This window comes from Miniopterus schreibersii (assembly GCF_964146895.1).
Source record: "Miniopterus schreibersii genome assembly, chromosome: 7".
Lineage (NCBI taxonomy): Eukaryota > Metazoa > Chordata > Mammalia > Chiroptera > Miniopteridae > Miniopterus > Miniopterus schreibersii.
In genome coordinates, this window is record NC_138108.1 from 4,320,484 (window position 1) to 4,343,262 (window position 22,779).

At 41.8% G+C, this 22,779-nt stretch overlaps 1 protein-coding gene across 2 annotated transcripts in view; it reads left to right on the forward strand.

Moving 5' to 3' along the window:
- Positions 1 to 276: 276 nt before the first annotated feature.
- The window catches only part of PDE6D (phosphodiesterase 6D), a 39,092-nt gene continuing 16,589 nt past the window's right edge, over positions 277 to 22,779 (forward strand). The window contains exons 1-2 of one of the 2 annotated variants that reach the window (XM_081143426.1): positions 552 to 605; positions 17,558 to 17,613. Coding sequence is in view for 1 of the 2 variants with exons in the window: in XM_081143420.1 (XP_080999546.1) it covers positions 468 to 517 (50 nt within the window). In the remaining variant the exon portion in view is untranslated. Of the gene's footprint in view, positions 518 to 551; positions 606 to 17,557; positions 17,614 to 22,779 lie in introns of those variants that run through there. The other variant, XM_081143420.1, reaches the window with a different exon arrangement.

Consider the following 22,779-nt stretch of genomic DNA (forward strand, 5'->3'; position numbering starts at 1 on the left):
GTCTTTGCGACATCACACAGTGTAACCCGCGGTCATCGCAGCGCCCAGCGGCCGGAGCGGGCCCCTGGAGCCTCAGCAGATCTGAAGCCAACCCTCCGCAGGGGCCAACTCTAGGCAACAACAACGAATGAAAAATTTGTCCTGTGGGACTTCCCGGGAAGGGCCCTTCCCATTGACGCTCTTCGTCCCCCTGCGAAGCCGCTGAGTGTTTCTATTGGCTAGTGAGATGCCAATCGCCGAGGCGGGCCTTCTATTGGCTTCGGGGCGGGCACTCCGAGGCTAGGGGGAAGGAGAAGGGATCAGGAGCGGGAGCTGAGGGGAGGGAGAGGCCGGTCCGGGTCTGGCCGCTGCTCCTGCTCGCCCGAGGTGTCCAGGCCGGGCTGCGGCTCAGTCCTCGACTCCCGGGCATCGTCTGCGAGGCTCCGCCGGGCCAGCGTGGGAGAGCCGCGGGCGGCGGCTGCCGCATCATGTCAGCCAAGGACGAGCGTGCCAGGGAGATCCTGAGGGGCTTCAAACTGTATCCGCCCGGGAGCGGGGCGGGGCCGGGAGGACTTGGGAGGCGGCCGCCGGCGGAGGAGACGGGCCAGGGAAGGGGGCCGCGCCAGGTGGGCACGGAGGAGAGGCGGCGGGGGAGAGGACGGGCACCCCGCGCCCTGACGGGACCGGGCGCTGGAGGCGGGGAGGGGGCGCCCTGAGGGCGGACGGGGACGTTGACGGGAGCCCCGAGGGGTGGAGGCGGAGGAGCCTGGAATTGGGCTGCGAGAGGCTCCCGACGTCGGAAACGGTGTCGGGGCGGCCGGCGTGGGTCGGAGCGGCGGCCGGCGCCCAGAGGCCGGGAGGGGGCTGCGGCCCGCGGGGAAGGGCCGAGGGGCGCGGCGGGCCGGCCTGGCAGCCTGCAGCCTCTTTGGCGGGAAGCCCCCCGGGGGAGCAGGGGAGAGTGGCTTGGAGCGAGGGACCTTGTGTGGGACAAATGCAGACGCTCGTGCTAAACTCTGCCCGCTTCCCCCGTCCCACGCCACCCCCCGTCTTGTTTCCACAACTTCTCTCCCTCACTTGTGGCTCCCCGGGGCCGGAGCCGAGGAAGGAGGGCAGAGAGGTCCCCGATCGCCCGCATCTTCACTCTGTCTTGGCCTTTTGGGGCATCGGACCGTGCTGCTTCTCCCTCAGCTCCTCAGCTCGCTTTCCAGAGGAATGAGAACCGTGAACTTGTGCGTGAGATGCCCTGAGGTGTTTGGGGTTTGCGCCGGGACTCCTGCGAAGGTGTCTGCTCCCCCGCGCCCGTGGAGCTGTCCAGCAATCGCTCGGTCACGGCGGGGCCGGGGTAGGACAGGCCGTGGAGGGGTATGGAAAGCATTGCCTCGGGCCTGCTGTGCAGCCTCCCCTCCTTCAGGCAGTGAGGAAGCTTTACGTTTTAATGGAGGGTTAATCTGGAACCATGTAATGCGGGTGAAAACCATGCCATCTCGTGCAGTCCAAGTTTACATTTTCCTGCTGACCTCAATCTCTTCTTACAGCCTGTGCATCCCGTGTGGAACATTCTTAAATTCCTCTCTCGGTGAAAACGGAGTCGCCCCTTTAGGGCTCCTCCCCTGGAGGTTCAGTCAAGCACTGTTCTCTGAGCCGTGTGTTTTCACAATGCCCATTTCCACCCTGCAAGTTTTAATGGCTTTGTCGCAATGGGAAACCAAGCTGGTGGTAAATTTTAGCACATCAATGCAAAAAAAAATTACAGGACGATTTGGACGTAGAAATGAAATATTCTCAGTAGAAGCTGACCTGCTATGCTTGTTTTTTTTTAAAAAAAGGGAAGGCATCGCCTTTGCATACTGCCATTCGTGATAAACTTTCGGTACGTTTGTGAAGTTTAGTAGCAGCCTCTTTTATGGCTCCATGTACTTTTCCACGTTTCTCGTCCTGATGGCACTTGTGAGTAGAATAGGACGGCTGAAGTGCTAGAAAAGCCATGACGTGGACTTTGTTTTTCCCTTAGTAATTTATATTGTTACTTAACATGTGGACTGGAGACAGTAAACCAGAGACCGTGGAAAACTGTGATGTTTCAGAAGCAATGTTTTGTCGTCTTGAAATTAACATATTGCTAAAAACAAGGAGGGGTCTTTTTGATGGCTTTTGAACATAGCAGAAAGGGAAAGTGTGAGCTTTTCACTTTCAGTCTTGGTTCTGGAACCTGTTGAGAAAGAGGCTAAGGGGTAAATATGGAAAACAGTGGAAAGCCTAACCTCCTGAGCCAGCCCACTAGAAGGGAAGGTGAATTAACCAAGTCAGTGATGACATTAGTGGGTCAAGAAACAGACTTTCAGGGAAAGTTTGATCTGGGCGAATTAAATCACAAGGGGAGCAGCTGCATAAAAATGTTAGCGCCCGGCCGGGCGTGGCTCAGCTGTTGAGCATCGACCTAGGACCCAGGAGATCGGGGTTCGGTTCCCGGTCAGGGCACATGCCCGGGTTGCGGGCTAGGCAGCTGATCAATGACTCTCTCATCATTGATGTTTCTATCTCTCTCTCTCCCCCTCCTTTCCTCTCTCTGAAATCAATAAAGATATGTTTAAAAAAAAAAAAAAAAAAAGCATGGGCTCAGTGGAATGCTTGCTCGCTCATCCTCTGGTAGCCTTTATTGGCATCTGAGAATTAAGACAGAAAAGGAGCCCTGACTTGTGTGGCTTAGTGGTTGGAGCGTCGGCCCTCACACCAAGGGGTCTTGGGTTTGATTCCCAGTCAAAGGTGCATACCTGGGTTTTGGGTTCAGTCCCCAGCCTTGGTTGGGACACTTGTGGGAGGCAACCAATGGATGTGAGAGAGACACATGGATATGTGTGTGTCTCTCTCCCCCTCCCTCCCTCCCTCCCATTCTCTCTCAAAAAATCAATGGAAAATGTATATCCTCAGGTGAGGATTAACAAAAAAAAGGAGAGAGAGAAAAGGAAAGCAGTTCTAGGATTTGATACTACCTTCAGGAAAAATAAAATTGTTTTATTAAGAAACTATCTGACTGTTGTCCACCTTTTATTGGGTAAATTGTTTTCTGACCTTTCTTTTAGAGTGTTCTATTTCTGTAAGAAGAGTTTTTACTACAAAAAAGAAAAAATTGCCATTATATTTTCCTACCACATTGATTATGTTGGTTTTTTAATTTTGGCCAGTTTAGACCAAAAACGATATCTTGTTCTAGTTTGTATTTCCCACAATCCCTAGATCCCTGGAAAGTTGATACTGGACTGTAGAGAGAGGTGATACGAGACTGTAGAGCTATGCTGCCTGCATTGGAATCCCAGCCCTGCACTCCAGGTTTTTGTGTGTCCCTGAGCAACTTCTTTAGCTACTGCCTCAATTTCCTCATCTGTAAATGGGGATAAAAATAGTACCAATCTCATAGGGTTATTGTGACCCTAGACAGAGCAGTCAAACTATGAAACTCAGTATCCATAGCATTTCCTCAGAGAGTTGTTATGAGAATTAAATGAGACTGCATATAAAATGCTTAGTATAGTGCCTGGCACATAATAAATAAGTGTTAAGTGCTGTTATTATTTGTTTTATTAACTATTATTAATAATAACAGATATTACTATAAAGCCACTTATTTTTCTGAGATATAACCAATATCTATAATATTTCTGGTGTGTGTTTTTTTTAATATGTTTTTATTGATTTTAGAGAAGGGAGAGAGAGATAGAAACATTGATGAGAAACAACATTGATCGACTGCCTCTTTCACGCCCCCTACTGGGGATTGAGCCCACAACCTGGGCATGTGCCTTGACTGGGAATCGAACCGGCGACCTCTTGGTGCATGGGTTGACACTCAACCATTGAACCACACCAACCAGGCTATAATATTTCTGTTTTGCCTCTTTAAAGAACTGACTTAGTTAATAAGCATTGATATATACCTAGTGTTTATCTTGTTTTCTAGGATAATTTATGTCCAAATTATCATTCCAATTTATGTCCAAAAGAGAACTAGTTTGGCTCAGAAGGTCTCTGAAAACACCTTTCACTTGAGTTCTTACATTTCCTCTCTATAGTTCAGTCCTGGATTCCCCACATCCTCTTTGACTGTGATCTTTGACTTTATTTCCAGTCAAAAATAGTTGGCTTTATATCCTATTCACTTAGATTTCCTTATTAAGAATAGTAGACTTTTCTTGAATGTCAGTATTGCTTAATAGATGCCTTGACCAAGTGTTAAAAATAAGTTTGAGGTTTATGATTTCCTAAAATATAGTTCTTGTCTATCAACCCAAGTTCTGGGAAAGCAACCAAAACATACCACCCAAACAGCCACTGAACACTGTTGATCAAGATTGTCTAGTCATGGACTTCGTGTAGATTGTGATTGGTAGTTTATTTTCCAGTACACTCATGCATAGATTCTGAGAAGTTGTTACTGTTATCCTGAATGGATTAAATGAATACAATGTCCTATTGATCATATTATTTAGGATTTTTAAACAGGCATTCCTGCTGTCACATTATTTGGGAGGAATTTGGAGTATAATTGGATACTTATAGTCTTCTTCAGATCTTCTAAATTTCTTTCCAGGATTGTAAATATGGTTTATAGTGAAACATTATAGTAACTTCTAGAGAGATGAACTAGAACATGATAAGACTCTCATGGGAAATTCTGGTTATGTCTTCTCTGTATTTGATAAAGGGCTAACAATGGTGTTGAGGTTTGGCAGCTCTAGATTCTTATGAGGCTTGACGTCACTTTTGACTCAGAGGCTGCCTTTGCTAGCACTCTGCATCCACAAATCCCCATAATAGAGAAGGACTTGACTTCAGAATATATAAACCTGTTCTTATTCCTGAGTTTTAGCATCATTAGAAGGTATTTTAATAGCCATCTTATCTGGTAATCTGACTGTTCCAACCATTGTTTGAATGCTTAAAACTCAAATTGTCAAGATTTTAAGAGCAGCATTCTTTCCGTGCTTTTGACCTGCTGGTAATTTTGGAGCTGAGAGGAAAAGCATATATATTTTTTCTACAGTCTAGTATCCATAAAGATCTCAGTGGACTGGACTAAAGAAGCACACTGTTTATGGCAAAGAAGATGATCATCCCACTGTAAGAACACCCATGAGGAATTTGTTTAGTGTACAAGAAAGGGGGCACACAGCTAAATGGATCTACTCCAGAGGAGGGGGACTTGAAATGTGCCATACGTTCAATAATTGGAGAACTGAGAAGTTTTAACGAAGCTGAAGAGTTGGGCGAGGGACATGAGTATTCTCTTCAAGCTGGTGTGGCTCAGTTGGAGCATCCTCCCATACACCAAAAGATCGCAGGATCATTTCCTGGTAGTGGCACATACCCAGGTTGCAGATTTGGGGCCTGTGTGGGAGGCAGCCAACCAATGTCTCTCACACTGATGTTTCTCTCTCTCTCAAATCAATTTTTAAAAATACTGTAAAGTTTAAAAAACTATTCTAAAGAAGAATTAAATGTGTTCTGTGTGGCTCTCAGAGAAATACAAGACTCAAGGGTAGCAGTTACAGAGGACAGTTTATTTAGCCCAATTTCTTACAATTAAAGTTACCTGCAAAAAAACCTACATTTTACAGAAATTTTAAGCAGCGGGTGGATGCCTGTCCATCAAGAGTATTACAGAGGGAAATTATGTACGCATCACGTAAGGTATTGGAGTGGATGATCCTCAGAGGACTCAAGTCCTTTTCCAGCACTGCAGTTCTTTGATTTGGTGACAGCCTTTCTTCGTTAACAACAATTCTTTTCAGCAAGTATTTCTATTGAGATGTGTCCTACACCTAAAATAGGCAAAACAATTTTTGTGACTTGATGTCATTAAAGCAAGCTATTTCCTTTTTGTTTTTCAGACAACTCTTAGATACTGTTGATGAAGTATTTTGTTTAGTGCATTGTGGCTCCACTGATTCAGAGTCACAGAGAGCAGTTATTGCCTCTGAAGTTAGATAAAGTGTACAGAACTAAACATAAGTCGCTCTCGTATAAATAATACTACAAATATAGCCACAAAAAGAAAGGGGATGGCCTAACAATATCTTACATTCCTATAGTCTTTTTCAGTTTTTCAAAGCACTTTGATATGTTATCACAACAACTCTATACATTATTATCCTCACTTTATAGATAGAAAATTAAGGGTTGCTGAGGTTATCACTAAGATAAAGGCAGAACCTTAATTTAAACCTTGGTTTGTCTTTTCCATAAATTACTATATTCTACAATATACCATAATGCCTCTTAGGAGAATTAATTTTTTTTTTCTGTATTATTGACTTTGAGTTTAAAAATTTTCCTCAGTGTTTAAGTCATTTGAAAATTATTCTCTCCCATTGTGGTCTTATCCCCTATTTTCTTTGGTTTCCCTCAACTCTCAGATACAAAGGGCAAGATTTAGCCTGGAATAAGGAAGAATTTTCTAACAGAGTTACCTGGGGGGAAAAAAGACATTTTCCAGAAAGTATTTAAACAGCATGTGCTAGTCAGCTAGAGCTGCTGAAACAAAATACCATACACTGTGTGGCTTAAACAACAGACGTTTATTTCTCAATAGGTCTGGAGGCTGGAGGGCCCAAGATCAAAGTGCTAGTTGATTTGGTTCCTGGTAGGGGCTCAGATCCTGGCTTGCAGGCAGCCACCTTCTCCCTGTGTCTTCTCTCGGTGGAGAACAAGCGGGTGGGCAAATCGCAGGAGAGCTACAACTGCACCACGTGTGGCCCCACTATCTGGTGACAGTCCTGTCTGGAAAGGATGGTTCACGGACAGGTCACTGCTTAATGAAAGATTTTTTAAAAGGGACTAAATCTGAGACTCTAGCCTGATGACTTTCACGGAATAAGAGGTGAGAAATTTAACTGTGGGCCTTTGCTTTCGAGCCACACCTTCTGCGCCAAGAGCAAAGGCAGAGAGAGCTCTGGCTGTTAGTGCTGCCTCTTACCGCGGTTCATTCACACATTTGTTAGCAGGGTCTGTAAGTGACAGGTAATCTGCTGAACACAAGAGATACGAAATGATAAACCTGTTTTCATAGTCAAAGAACTTGCATAAGGGAAGAAAAAGAGAAATTAACAATCAGAATACAGTGCGATAAGTGCCTAGCATAAGTACTGTGGCAGCTGAGAGAGGACTACTGCCGGAGGCGTCGTGAAAGACCAGAATTGTCATTTGGATGGGAAGCTGAGTAGGTGTTGAGCAGTTTAATTTTTCAGATACTGGAGAGGAGCAGGAAGGGAAGGGAAGGCATGAAAAATGAGGAAAGAGGGTTTCAGACGGGAGTCGGGATCCAGAATGAAGATTAAACACTAGCCCTTGGGATTTGCTGGAAGTTTTATTCATTCAAATAATATCTGAGATTCTACGGAGAGTCCCATGATACCTTATAGGTCATTGGTGATCTTTTTGAGAATAGTAGATATTTGAGGGAACACACTATAATCTGCCAAGATTAGAAAATGGATAATAGATGAAGAAATAAAGTCACCAAGAGTAGATGACTCTTTCAAGAAGTCTGGTGATTTAGGAAAGCAGAGATTAGGGGAGTAGCTTGAGTAGGTGGAGAGTTTTTAATAAAGAATAGAAATCACTTTTTTAAGCTGTTGGGCTTCGTGCAAGGTGCTTAACATCTATTGAAGAAGGACACTGCTTGCTCCGGAGGCCTTACAGAGCTGTTATGAAATACGTGAAATAATATATGCCAGCTCGTTTTAAAAACCATAGTTCTGCAAATGCGTTATGTTTACTATTACACTGTTAACAATTATTTCTTTATCTTTGCTTTAAAGCTCAGAGTTGCTTTCTATTTTGCAAATTTGTAAAATAGATGTCATGTTTTAGGGTGTTGATAAAGCCAGAGTCTTAGTGATTTTTTTTTATTTTTTATTCCAGCTTAAATGTCTGAAGCTTTTTTTCACCGTTCTGGGAAGTAGCTGTGGCTGTTGGAGTGCTAGCAAAGGAAGGCCCCTACAAGACACATATGTCCCATTTGAAAGCCAAAATCGTCTTTGGCTATGCTTTTCTTTAAGAGGGTTATAACTTGAGGAAGTTGATTTCCTTCTCAATACTGTAGCATTTTTAAAAACTAGGTAAAATTCTGCCAGGCTGGAGTGGCTCAGTTGGTTGAGTGTCATCCAGTGCACCTAAGGGTTGCCCATTCAATTCCCTGTCAGGGCACATACTTGGGCTTCAGGTTTGATCTCCAGTTGGGGCGCGTACAGAAAGCAATCAATTGATATCTATCTCTTCCTCTCTCTCTCTCCCCTTTCCTCTCTCTAAGCATGTCCTTGGGTGAGAATTAAGAAAATAATCATAATAACTATAGCTAGGTAAAATTCAGGGATCTCTGACTGTGGATTTTGATAGAATTCAAGGGAATATCCCTGTGCCTCCAAATAACATATAAGAAACAGTGGCTGATCGTTTTGGGAACATGCCCTTGGGAAAAGGCCTTGTATTATCTCTTCTTCAATCAGGAGATTCTGGAAAGCAAATAAAAATGCAAAGGGGGCCTCTAAGAATCTCTTTGGATAGATCTGTTCTAGCTTGTTTCTGACCAGCTTCAGGTACGTAACGGCACAGGTCAGTAGAATAATAAACCTGCTAGAGAAAGAAAGTTTTGTTTCATTGTTTGGCTTTGCTAGTGAGAAGACTGTGTTATGTTTCAAATAGTGATCTTTTTCTCATTACTAAATTACTTACCTCCACTGTTTCCCAGGCCAGTTTGAATTTTGATTGTATGCTTTCCAAGCACAGTACCTTTGCCAGGGCCAGAGTATTATTTCACAAGGATCTCACCACTGATTACAGTGCTGCATATTATGTTTCAAGGATACTGAAACCTTGTTTCTCAGGGAAACCATTTATATTTTCTCACCTTGTCCCCCATAAATAAGAAAAATACCACAAGGAAAATCACCAGGAAGTTTTCGGTGAAGACAGATGTTTAAATGTCCATGAATTAGAATTGGTGCTTAAGAATGCACTAAAAGACAGGATGCTCTGTATAACTAATGCTTGTGCAGAGAAAGCCTAGAAGAAGGGCTTTGACAGAAGCAATATTTAAAAATTCATGAAGGTAAGAGTAAAAGGAAATGAGTTCAGAAAGTGAGCAAGGAGAAGAGAGTATGAGAGGGGAGAGATCATAAAGGTAGAGTGTTAAAAGAGAACAAAAAGAAAAAGGCCACACACACACACACAACCTAGGCGAGCAAAGAAAAGAAAGGCATTGCTGTGATGAAAATGCTCGAGTTACTTCCAAGTAGAACCTCCCTCTCTTTACTGGTACTCAGAGCTGCTTCCACCACAGAGGAATGAGAAGGGAGGGGTTTTTCTTTATGCCCATGACCTTGGATTGAAGTGTCGCCTCATGCTGCGCTGGTCTGCTGTGGTAGACACTAGCACACACCGTTATGTGCTTAGTCAGCCACTCTGCCTGAAAATTCCACTTACTTTGAAGTTCCTCAGACAGGTGATGAACCACATGCCCATACATAAGTTACAGGTACTCTGCCCAGTCATGAATTCGCCTTAATGCAGAATGAGCTTTTATATTCTGTCTTTCCTGCAGTTCAGCCTGCTGACTCAGGGGTTCTCCGTAAGGAGAATGGGATTTTTCAGTTGGTTGGTGGCTTTGGTTTTTGTGTTTTCCTGAGCCCCAGCCCTGAGTTGCCCTTTCCACAGCCCGCTGAGCCCTGAATGGGGAGCTCTCCCTCTTTGGCTTCTAGGCACTCTTCAGTGAGCCTTGCCTTCCAGTTGCTCAGCCCGAAAGAGAATTCTAATCAGCCCCTCTGACTTGCCCTCTGGTACTCAGTGTGGTTCAACACGTGTTTGAGTGCCGATTATGTGTTGAGCCCTGAGGAGGGATAAATAATACAGTGCCAATGGAATCTGACTTGCAAACTTATATGCGCAGTACATTCTGATAAGCACCGCGATGCAGGTGTAAACGAGTGTGCGGGTGCACTGAGGCAGGATCAGATAGCTTTGCCTCAGAGTGTATCAGGGACCACGATCGGAGAGGGGGCTGACATAGCACTGGGTCGTTAAGGAGGGTCCTGGAGGGTGGGGTGCTTGTTCTAAGCCAAGTGGAGCAGTGTGTGCTAAGCCCTGAAGCGCAAGGATGGAGTGTGTCCAGGAAGCGCACAGTTAGGCACGGCTGGAGGATAGGGCGTGTCTAGGGGCTGGGGTAAGAGGTGACTCTGGAGAACAGACTGAACAGCAGAGACTAGACTGTCTTCCTCACGCCAGTAAACCTTTATTTACCCTCTTGACTTCTTTACCCCAGGCTTATAGTAATTTATGATACCTGCTGCCCTCGGTTGCTTGTTGATTTCCTGTTCTGTGTCAAATTGTCCATTCTACTTGACACTACCTTCCTGTCTCACCCTTCTCTATTAACTTATAACCCTTTTTAAAAAATTAACATTCTGCAAGCCTATTAACAAAGCCTAAACTTTACATATTCCTCAGAAATGTGTATGTCTGAGGGTGGAAGGGCTTTTATAGGACACTCGCAGAGGGTGAAGCTGCAGCTGGGTGACAGCGCAGGTTTTGTCCCTCTGCCCTCTAGAACAGGGCTGTTTATATTACCACTGGTAAAGGACGAGGTGTTAACTTCTAATCCTTCACAGGCTGGTATTTTTAGGAATTAAGTGAAAATGAATTATTAGGAAAATGGCATACAAAATAAAAGTCAAAAAAGTTTATTATTAAAATCAACAAACAAATCACTCTGCTAAATTGCTATTAAAAGTTTTAAACACTTTATCTTGTCACAGACTGGTAACAAATGGATTCAAAACCTAGCACCAGTGTGTGGACCACACTTTGAGCAGCACAGTTGTAGAATCCCCGATACAACTTGTGCCTGATACACAGTAGAACTACAGTGCATGTTTGGGGAATAAATATGTGAATGAGGCGGTTAGCATGATTATAGAAGTAGGAAGGAAAAAATGACAGTAGCAGCTTTCTTTGGAGAGTTGCAGGGAAATGATTGAGAAAGTAAAGAATTCTGTAATAATGTTACCCTCCACGTAAAACAGCCTTTTTCTCATCACTCTCTCTGAAGGTCGATCCTTTGTCTCACCTATGCGAATTTCTGAGACATGTTCATTTTGATCTTGCCAAATATGTAACATTTATTCTAAATATCTGCAGAAAATGTCAACCCACTTATCTGACCTAGCTCTCACAAGCAAATCTGCTGTCGGCTAGGACTGATTTCAAATACTAACCCCTGCTCTTCTAATCATGTTAGAATATGGACCATACTGCCAAGTGCTTTTCCTGCCTGAGGTTTTTCTCATTTCCTTCTTGTCTTCTCGGAAGAGTAGCTGAATAGGGTAAGAAGTCTTTTTATCAAAAACTTTGTGACAAACAAGCCTTCTGTGTGAATTAAGGTAATTTCATATAGCTTACAACACTGCAAATTTTCAGTTCTTAAAAGCAAATTGAATCTCCTTCAAATAAAAGGGATTGATGGCGTCATTCAGGGGATAGAAAAGTAGGAGGTCTATTTTTTAATATTCAAACACGCAGCTGCATTCAAAGGAGCTCATCATTTTGAAATATGTGAACTTAATATTTGAATGCAACTTATAAGAGGGAGGTTTTGTTATTATAAATAGAATTCTGTGCCCATTGTAGATCAGTACGGCATCAGTAACTCAACACATCATCCTCATTCTCTACCAGCCATATCCCAAGAGGACACTGTTAGGAAGGGCAAAAGAACCACTTTCATGGTATCTTTAGGGGGGTCTGCCTGCCTTTCTCACCCTCTCATCAGTTCCCTCAGCTCTGCTAGCTCTGGAGGCCTGCCCTCTCACAAAGATACTCAGGACTCTGAAGCTGCCTAAAGCAACTTTCTTTCCAGGAGTATGGAGTGTGGACAGCTCTTCTAGCTCTGCCTGAATGCCACCTATGTTACTGGCTGTGAGTTCCTGAGAGAGGCATTCAACTTCTGAGAGCACCACTGTTTTATGTGGCTGTCAGTATTAAATGACATAGGACTGAAAAATAGAAAAGAGGATTCTTAGTACAATGCTTGGTATATGTATTGAATTTAGGTACTCAAATATGAGGGTTTTTTTACAATGCCTCCTCTTTCTTTGAAGACTAACTTTAAGCAATGACTGTATCCAGGTGCCACATAAAGCTGGAATTATTGCCCATCATTTCCCTGGCCTTAGACTGTCCGCAATCATCAAATTAAACAAGACTGTTAGGAAGCTAGCTCTGAGAAATGCAAGAATTAGGACTTTATCTTTCTGCATTGGTAATGAACCTAGATTAAGAATTATCGGACTTTATTGCCATTGTTAGGCTAATACAATCAGTGGGGTTTCTCTTAGCCTTTGGAGATTTTATAGAAACTCAGAAGAGAGACCAGAACCTGAGTCTTGGACTAATATCTGTTCTAGTCCTGACTGGACTGATTGTCTGGCAACATCCCTTACCATTTGAATGTGGAAGAGACCAGCTCCTCAACCAGTACTAGATCTGTTACCTGAACATTGTTGTGGCTTTACTGATCTTACACAATTTGATGTGGTTCAGTAACTTCTGGAAAGCTTGCCTGAGCTAGAAAGTAGTGTCTCTAGTCATGCAGCATGTCCTCTTTGTAAACATGTCTTTCACCCATCAAGGATATGTAATAGATCAAGAATCAGGAACCCCAAAAGTGAGTAAGTTCTGACCTGCAGAATACACTAACAGCATAATCTGAGCTGGCATTTCTCAACACCAAAAGGCATCCTGTATCCTGCAGCATTTGGAAGTGCCTTTCTAGCTTCGTGTTCTGGAGGGACCACTTGGCCTATACCATGAGCTTAGGGATCATGATTTATTCATCTTCTATCCCCGAGTCTTGAGTATAGTCTCTCCCTGGTACAGACTGGGCAGACAGGGTAGCTGATCATGTCGTATGAATGTTAGGAGAATGGATGTTGAAATCAGGCAGTCAAAAACCAACTTAGCGACTTACTGTCTTTGTGACGTTTGAGCAAGTTACTTGCCATCCCCACACTACAGATTCCTCATCCATGTAAGGGCTATAATAATAGTGCCTATTTCATAGATCTGTGAGGATTAATTGAGATCTGGATAAAGCCCTTAGCCAATATCTGGCACTCAGTATGTGTTATCCATCTTCATTACACAGTAAATAAGTGCTGACTCTAAAGATCAGTGGTACTGTTACTACTGTGCATGTTACTGCCCGAGAGTCTTACACCCGAGAGATGTGTAACATGAATCATCTAACAATAGAATTCTTTCCATCTCTTGGTAAAGTCTTCCCCTTTAGTTTCTTCTGTTCATTAAGACAGAAATTTACTTAGATGTGGCCTATTTGATAAGCAGTGTCTGGTAAAGTGTACCAGCTGATTCATATAATGGCTCCAGATAATTTCATATAAAAAGTTTTCCCATTTTATTGTTTTTAGAAATTACTTTGGAGGACTTATGATCTGGTAGGGACTTATGAATATTTTTAAATATTTACTTTGTCAGTCTAAAAATATGCTAAACATTTTCAATTTCCATGGGAAACCCCTCAGGGAGGAAAATATTTCCCTTTTGTTGTTGTTGTTGTTGTATCTCTAGTGAAATTTAGAAATTTGAAGAAGTGTGTTGCTGTGAAGCTGCAGAGAGCCCATCTTGGAACTTCTTGCTTTCTCTGCACACAAAGAGAAGTGTTTGGGAAGAGAGACCATTGTTTGTTGTTGGATCCTAGTGCACTGCCAGGGAGACTTATACTCCTGGGGTTGCTTCTTATGTCCCCAGGAGGGAGTTGATGGGAGGTGGTTATTAATCTGTACCAGTTTCAGTTTATTAGCTGTACTAGTTCCCAAACATGTTTTTGGCAGAGAAATGAATTCTGCAAGTCCCCTTATAGTGTTTATCTATCCCTTTCCAGCACTGTAGCCAAGGATTTTTTTTTTCCACAACAATTTTTTAGACATTTGATCTTTCCCCCTCACGACCCACCTCTCTTCTCCCCATGCTTGCCTTCCCTCCTTTGTGCACACAAAATATTTAAGCTCCAATGACTGTTTCCCTTGACAAATGTGCTGTTATTTAAAACTTTTACTTTTATAAGGTCTTACTTCCTAGAAACATCTTTTAACTCCCAGTGTCAGTTCTTTGTTTATCCACTGTAGGCCACCCCTCCCTGTCTGGTGGTATAGAATATGGGCTTCACTGTCCATAACTTTTTCTTTCTGTTCTTTAAAAGGGTTTCTTTCCCAAAACCCTAAAGCTACTCAAAGTCTGGTCTCTGGACCAGTCGCTGGTTAGAAATCTGAGAATCTCAGGTCCCACCCCAGAACTAGTGAATCGGAATCTATATTTTGACAAGATCCAAATGTGATTTGTATGCACATGAAAGTCTAAGAAAGCACCACTGTAAATCATGTTTTGCTCAAAGGGAGGGAAACTGTCAAATAGTGGTTCTCAACCCTGGCTGTTCAGTGTAATCACCTGGGGAACCCAGATGCCTGGGTTCCATCTCCAGAGATTCTGATTTAATTGTTCTGGGGGGTGGTCCAGGCATTGGGAGTTTTAAACATTCCCCAAATGATTCTAGTATGCAGCCAAGGTTGAGAACCACCCTTACGCATGAATTTATAATTTGCCCTAGTGTCTTAGGATATCATTATGTATAAATCAAGGCAAGACTAATGACTAAACAAAAACTATATTTTTTACGGTTACATTTATTGGGAGGATGTATATATGTATAGAAAAACATTGGCAATATAGACCCCAAAATATTAAATGGTGATCTCTGAGTTATAGGATTACAGCTATTTTTCCCCCCTCTATTTTCCAAATTTCTATGAATTGTTTTGGCTAAAAATCCTCACGTGTATACTTTTTAGTAAATGTAATTACATTCTATGTGTTTTGTGAACTGCTTTTTAATTTTTTTTAATGTTTGCCCTTTTTTCACATGTCAATATATTACAAATATTTTCTCATACTATTAGATATCATGGACACAGGCTATTATATTGCTTAAAGTGAATCCTGACCCAGGATGACTGGATTTTTACCTTAAGAAGGTTGTTTGCATACTGACTGGGGCTTTGAGATACTAACTCTTGGAAACTTTTAGTGTTTGGAATCTTTTCTTGTCCACAGAAGGGGACATGTTTAGATGGAGATGTCGAAACTGCAGTGAGGTCAGATCAGACCTCCCCAGAGGTTTTCCCAACTATTGTCAGTTGAGTATCAGCATTTGTTTGAGCTCTTAAACCCAACACATAGAACTTGACTTGACCATCCCAGAAGACACTGCACCACAGGGCATTCTTAATGATGTTTGGATTGCAACCTATGCGTCCTGTTGGATGTAATTCTATTTCTAAACTTCCCCTTCAAATCCTTTTTGGTTTAGTTGGAATTGTGTTTCAAGACAGCTAGCATCTCTTACAGTTTCTTCTGCAGTAATACGTACATGCCGACATGGAAAGCTGGAAAACCCTTAGAGAGCCTCAGCGATACGTGGTTGGCCTCGCTATGTTGTAATCAAAGAAAGCTAAGCACATCTTCTTTCCCAACTAGTCCTACAGCTTAAAAAAATTATAACCTGCCCTTAACCTAGTACAGTTGCATTATGTGGGAACAGAATAATGTTGCTGAGAGTCTCTACAATCAGAAGAAAGGAGGTCCATTCTGCAGCTGGGGAACCTTCTTAAAAACGTTTAGTAGCTTTCTCTGCAGAAGAGGTTCTGTTTCTCACCTTTTCACCTCATTTAACCTTATCTCTACCAGAATCAGTACATAAAAGTTTCGGAAATATGCAGTTTTTAGTTTCAGAGAAATAGGCTTAATATTTCACTCACAGAATTATAGTTCTGACTAACAGAGCTTCTAAACTTAGCATTCTGAGGAGAAAGCTTCCAAGGCCCTTCACGACCTAAAGATTCCAGGAGCTGAACGTGCTGACTAGGGGTGCATGTTCCCTTTGAGGAGTTTGCTCTGAGTCTGTGCCTTAACCTGAGCCGGCAGTGCTATCGGCCTTGGCCGTCTGGCCTGGAGATGCAAATCAGGAAGAGCCCCGACGCCTGGGCACGGCGGGTACCGAAAGGCGATACGGGCTCGCAAGTGTATGTGCAGCTTTGGAGGCATGTTTTAGACACTGATACTTATCTTATCTCACAAGACCAGATCACAAGCAAGCCAAAGATGGTACTTTGTACAAGCCTTCATTACAGATAGTCCTCCTCATATTGCACTGTAATTATTCTTTTACCTGGTGGTTTTTCCTACCTGGAGAACTCCAAGAAGCGTGCCCAGGGAACATGTCTTATTAATCATAGTATATCCTAGCCCTGAGCCTAACACTCCTAAATGTTCAGTAAATGCTGGACCAGTGAAATGTCCAATTCAGTGTTGTTACAGTCCAAAACTCTTTGGGTTAACTTGATTTTTTTCTTTTCTTTTTTTTTTAACCAATTAAAAGTCGATCACTACTTAACACCAGTGTTTAACAACTGTAAAGTAGATGACTATTCTGCACTTTCTAGGGGGGACATAATTATGAAACCTATTTAACATTACATCAAAATCTGGGGATTGGATTTTTAGAGCACATTCATTTATGTTCACAATGATACTATGTTTTGGATGACAGTCAAAACATCACAATACCTTAACTCTTAAATACTATATGAAAACACAAATTAAGGAAAGAATATTTCTCTAGTCACTGATATAATAATAAATTAAATGGATGAGACATGTGTTTGATTTTTGTATGTCTCATATTGCCCTAAAGCATTATTTTGACTTCTTAACTATTAGTCAAAAACGACTTGTGATAGTCAGTTTGGAGTTTGTTCATTCTGAGTAATAGGTTTTTTATTTTTTTAAAGTGAAATATATTATTGAGATTAGTGTAGAATATTTGTTATACTATATATTCAACTATGTTTCAATATATACCAAGTTACTATTTAAAATTAGTTTCAGAAAATATATATAAGAGAAAATTCACCAAGAAAAAATTATAGTAAAATAAAGGAATATTCTATACAAAAGCATGATTTCTTTAAAAACTTCGAAGGTGGCTTAGTAGAGCATCACCTGAGTTATAACCTGTCTCTACCTCTCACTAGTTATGAGGCTTTCAATAAGTCTGTTAATGTCTGTTAAAATGGCGAATGATGCATGCTTCAAGAGGGTCAGCTGAGATAATATGTGTAAAAGTGACTTCTAAACTTCAAGATGCTATGCAAATGAGTGATGGATTTCATTGATAGCCTTAGTAGGTTTGATAGCCTAATTCTGTATTATTAAAGCAATGGTTTAGAAAATATTAGAGTGGAAGGTGTATTTGGGCATGAGGAATAACTACTATTAAGCTTTTCATATATCTAGAGTCCATATGCAGACCAGACTTTTTTTGCCACTTATAAAATAAAACTGCAAAAAAAGGTGGAGCAGATTGTGTTAGACTCTCCCTAGTGGTTTTTTGTTTTTGTTTTGTTTTCAGTTTTTTTGAGGTATAATTGACGTGTGTTTTTGTTTTTTTGTTTTTCAGAATAGATCCAGACCAAGAACATATTTTGTCTTTGTGCTAGATTTTTCACATACTTAGTAAGTGTCTCTCTGATTCTTTATTAGATTTTTGCCTTTTGAAATATTTTACGACCCTTTTGTTAATTTTGAAGACCTTTTCTTAAATATCTCACTAAATTCTCTATTAAATATATCTATATATATAACAGCTTTATTGAGATGTAATCCACCATACCATACAATTCACCCATTTAAAATGTTTATTTCCTAAGTAGATGAAGCTGTTGTTTTTTGCCCTTTAATTAAGCCTTTAACTTTCCTGGACATGAGAAGTTTGCTTCTTGTTGTTGTTTTATGGCTGTTGTTTTATTTTGTTTGGCTGTTTTGGAGGAGATTTTTAAACTTTATCAGCCAAAACACTTTGAGAGTTAGCAAGATAAAATTTACAGGTTTAGCTCAGAGGCCATGGCTTTTCAGACTGAAAACTATAAACTCATAAAGAGGCCTAAGGTGTGATGATTCCACTGGAAATCAGTTTGTAAACATAATTGCAATATCAGTTAATAGAACAGCCTGTTTTTGTGCTCAATTTTACCTCCCCAAAAATATGTTAGTTGTATGTAGCTGTACTCTCACATAATAGGTCAGAGTAAAGAAGAATTAGTTGTGGGGTCTGTCCTTCCCCATGACTTTCAGGGTTTTGTCTTTCTGACTCTTAAGACTCACTCTTAAATGTTACCTTTGGGAAAACTTGGCCTCTTTTGTGCTCAGGAGGCTTGGCTCTTTCTTTTAAGAGCCTCTCTCTTTTTTTTTTCACCCCTCAGAAAACTAAAGGGATGTAAAGAATGCTTTTTGCTGATGGTAGCCTGGCTTTGTTTTTGATGCCTGATGGCATGATTTCTCACTCTGGAAGTGATCTTCTCTCTCTCATAACAAAGCATGGGGCTTCTAGTGCTTTCTTTCTGAAAGTCAAAGGGCCGTGGCAGTCCCTGGAGGAAAGCACAGACTCTGGCTGTTTGGAGAGCCTTGCTGAAGCCAGATCTAGTGACAGTGATCAGTTCTCCCTGAGGGAGCTCTCCAGGTAAGGGAAGAAAGCCAGAACTGGCTTTCATTAGGGCTGCTCAGTGAGCATTCATAGAAATCCTAGGCAATTTTCAATCTTAAAACTCAATCAGGAAATCGCCTGCATCTTCACCCCACTGTTAACTAGCTGTTTAATATTAGGTGAAGTTTTTAATATCTCCAAAACTTAATTTCCCCACCCAGAAAGTGGCATAATAGAGGTAACGATGCCTAACTCATGGGGTTTTGTGTGTGTAAAGCACCTTATACAGGGCTTTGGCACACCGAGTGTTAATGAGATGAAGTATATAAAATATGAGGAAAGAAGCCCTAAATAGAAAAAGTTTAAATGTACGAGATAAAATAGCAGTGCACATGAGAAAGACTTTATACTCAGAGAAAAGTGTGATTTTGACAATAATAGTCTAACCTAGTGAGTACTTACTGTGTTCCAGGCACTGTATAGTGTTACATACATTAACTCTCATGGAATCCTCACAAAAATCATATAAGTATTTATTACATTTTGGAGTTGCAAATTAAGCCTTAAACTAAGCCCAAGGTCATGAAACTATTAAATGTCAGAGCCACAGTTATAACCAGGGCTTTGAGACTCCAGGCCTGTGCTTTAACCACATGGTACACCAGTTACCGGTAGGAGGAGAGGGGCTGAAACTGAATAGGAAAGAATGCTAGAATATGGAGAAGTAAAAGGGAAGGGTGTTTCAGGTGGGAATTGGGCTTAGGAAAAGCATAAAACAAGGTTTTGAGGCACAGTGTCACTTATGGGGCCAGGTCAGTGATTGAACCACTTTGTCTGGAGTGGGTGGTTTTTTGAGGTGAACCGGAGACACCTCATAGTTAAGAGTGTCAGACAATGGTATGTGTCTGCACTTGATCTTGTGACAGTAGAAAGAGCTGAGAGGTTTTTGAGCAGGGAGGTGACATGATCCAACTGATGTTTTAGAAACAATAGTCTGGCAGTAGTGTGCAGGTTGGATTGGGATAAAAAACACATGGAAATGCATTGCAGTGGAAGAAATAGCAGGGCTTAGGGACTGACCGGAAAGGAAGGGGGGGAGGGAGTCGGTTCATGAAGGTCAATGCCCAAAGAGACAAAGCCCTCAAGCAATTTTGGCACCAAAATAATTTTGTCAAAGTTGGAAACCTTGAGAATAGGCTATAAATGCCTCTCATTTCTGTAAATTTCCTGTACCTCCCAAAGTGCAGGCTCCTCCAAGCACCAGTCCTTTCTGGTGGAGACGACTCCTCCACTCGCTTTACACTCCACCCAGTTCTCCCAGCACCACCCTGTGAAAGCCCCTTTTCATTCTAAGCAAAATCCTCTCCCTCCTGGAGCTCTTCACTGCGCCTCCCTCCCATCTGCCTGGGCACTGAAACCCGATCTGCCCCCAAGGAGGCCATTCCCCGGGAACCCTGGGGAGGGCAGCTCTTTCTTCCTCACCTGCTCTAGGGGCCAGGCTCAGGGGGCCAGTTTAACAGGTGAAAATTTGCATTTCCCCTAGGTCTTGGGTAGTGTTCTTTTGAGCTAGTTTATCTTTTTCGTATGTAAGTGCTCCTTATATAGTAAAGACCTTGTCCTTTGGCTTGTTGCATTATAAATATTTTTCTAGTTTTTCATTTGGCTTAACTTTATGATGACTATGAAGTACAGAAGGTATCCTATGTTTTTACTTTCTGAAATACTTTTAAAATTAAATTTAATTCAGGTAATACACAAATACATTCTTCTTATAAAAACTTAAAACCATTTGAATAAACTAGTCTCTTTTTATCTCTGTTCCCAACCCTAGTGTCCTCCCTCTTGTGTTGAAACCACTCAATTCTAAACCTTTTATGTGGAATTATATATGCTTTAGTCTTTTTTTTTAATTATTCTCTTTTTTTATCGATGAGAGAGGAAGGGAGAGGGAGAGAGATGGAAACATCCATGATGAGAGTCATTGATCGGCTGCCTCCTGCACGCCCCCGACTCAGGATTGAGCCCGCTACCCGGGCATGTGCCCTGAACGGGAATCGAACCACGATCTCCTGGATCCTAGGTTGACGCTCAACCACTGAGCCACGCCAGCCAGGCAATGCTTTAGTTTTTTATGATTTTTTCCTTTTGCTTTTCTGCTTAGAGAGGCCTTCCTCATCCTTAGGTCTTATAAATGTTCACCTATATTTTCTTTATATTCTAATTCTTGAGGCCAATTGAAGTGTATTACAGTAAGCAATGTGAGATCATTAACCATTTGTCTTCACTGATTTGGAATTTAGCATACATGAAAGTCTTAATATATGCTGGGGTCACAGCTAGGTTTGCTAGTATGTCAATCTGCCGGTTTTTGTGCCAGTGCCACACTATTGTGACCTGAGCTACACTTAGTGCACTTCCCACCTCTGCCGCCGCCTGTTCTACGCTTCTTTTCAGTTTCATCCTTGAGGTTCTTGAAGGACCTCCTAGTTAGCACCCTCTTCACCAGGTTTGCTACCAACACTTTCCCTCTCCTCTCTAAAATAAAATCTATTTTCTCTCTAAATTCCTTAGTTTTTGTAAGGTACCATTATTTTTCTAGTTACTCTGGTTCAAAACCACTGCCGGCTGTTTGTAACTTAGCAGCTCTCTCCACAACTATTCACTCTTCTGCATCTTCTCCCACCTTGAAGCCTGTAATTCTCAGGGTAAGAAATAAACTACCAGTCATAGGAGGACAGGAAACCCCCTCCTGGCCTTTCTTTGCCTAATTTCCCTATTGAAACTTTTGTTATATTACTGGAATATCATTTACCCTGATACTACTAAGGAAAAACCCTAAGTGATAAAGTTTAAACCTAAGTAAAACAGCAATGGGCTATTGAAGCCCATAAAGAAAAGCATAGCCTTCCAGTCTTAAGTGTTGTCCTAGAAACTAGTAGTGGGGAAGTACATATAGGTGTCTTTGCCTATTTTATTATTTTTAAACTTCATTTTGAAATAATTTTAGCTCATAAGAAGTTGTCAAATGGTAGTGAGTTCCCATGTATTTTTCATCCAGTGTCCCTCAATGATAATGTCTTACATAGCCACAGTATATTATCAAAATCGGAAATGGACATTGATACAGTGCCAGTAACTACTGTTTTACCTGGATAACATACGTTCTAGAATTGCCCTGAGAGTTCATTTGGTGACTAACCATGCAAAACAGGCATGTAACCAGCCAGCTGCTTTTCAGCTCTCTATTGACCATCAGACTCAGTAGAAGTGTATTAACAGAAATGAGATGTTGAGCAAAGAACAAAGAGTAACAAGGAACCTGGCGAACTCTTTTGTCAAAGCCAGCTCTACAAAGTTCCCTTTTGTTCCTCCTGACAGACATTTCCCTGCTCCCCAAGCAGCCCGCTGAAAGTCTCACGGAATAGCAGATTACTCGTCCTGTTTGGTATGCTCTGTCTCCAGTTTTACTGTTTCCAAGGGAGGAGCCAGCAGTCAAGTGAGGCGGGGAGGGAATCCATAGCCTCTGCTGTTGTTACAAGTCAAAAGCAAATCCTGTGGGCCTCCCCTGTGGCTCTGACCGAGACAAAGGAAAATAACGTGAGAGGAGCAAATTGACAGCAGCTGCCTCTGCCAGCAGTTGCTAATGCGGCGGAACTTCAGGTCCTCTGGTCAGTTAGTGCTGCCTTAGGAGCTGTTTCCCGTAGATAGTTTGATCTTGGCCCTGGCTTGAGGCAATACTGAAAGTGTAGACTTATTATAAGGTGCCATTGATATGACAGTGATGCATTTCAGGGTCTTTGCCTTTAAAAAAAGGAAAAAAGGTAACTTTATGAAGACATCAAAGGAATTTTTTTTAAAGAGAGAGGTCTTGTGCTATAGGGAAAGATAGATAATGGTATGTGACAAATTAAGTTCTGGCTTTTTAGGGGGTTCAGTATCTAGAATGTGAGTGTATCTAAATGGGGTACAATCTTTAGAAGTTGTTCTCATCTAACCCGACTGGAATTCTAATGGTAAGGCCTTAAGAAATCACAGTGACAGAAATTCACTTACAACTCTCAGATGAGGGCTTCAAATCGTAATGTTAGAGAGAAGTTACTCCATTTAAAAGATAACTTATTTGGTTCCTTTAGAACAGTAAATTTCTACAGAGCTTTGTAAATCATTTAATTTACCAAAAAAAATCCTTCTTTTCACAT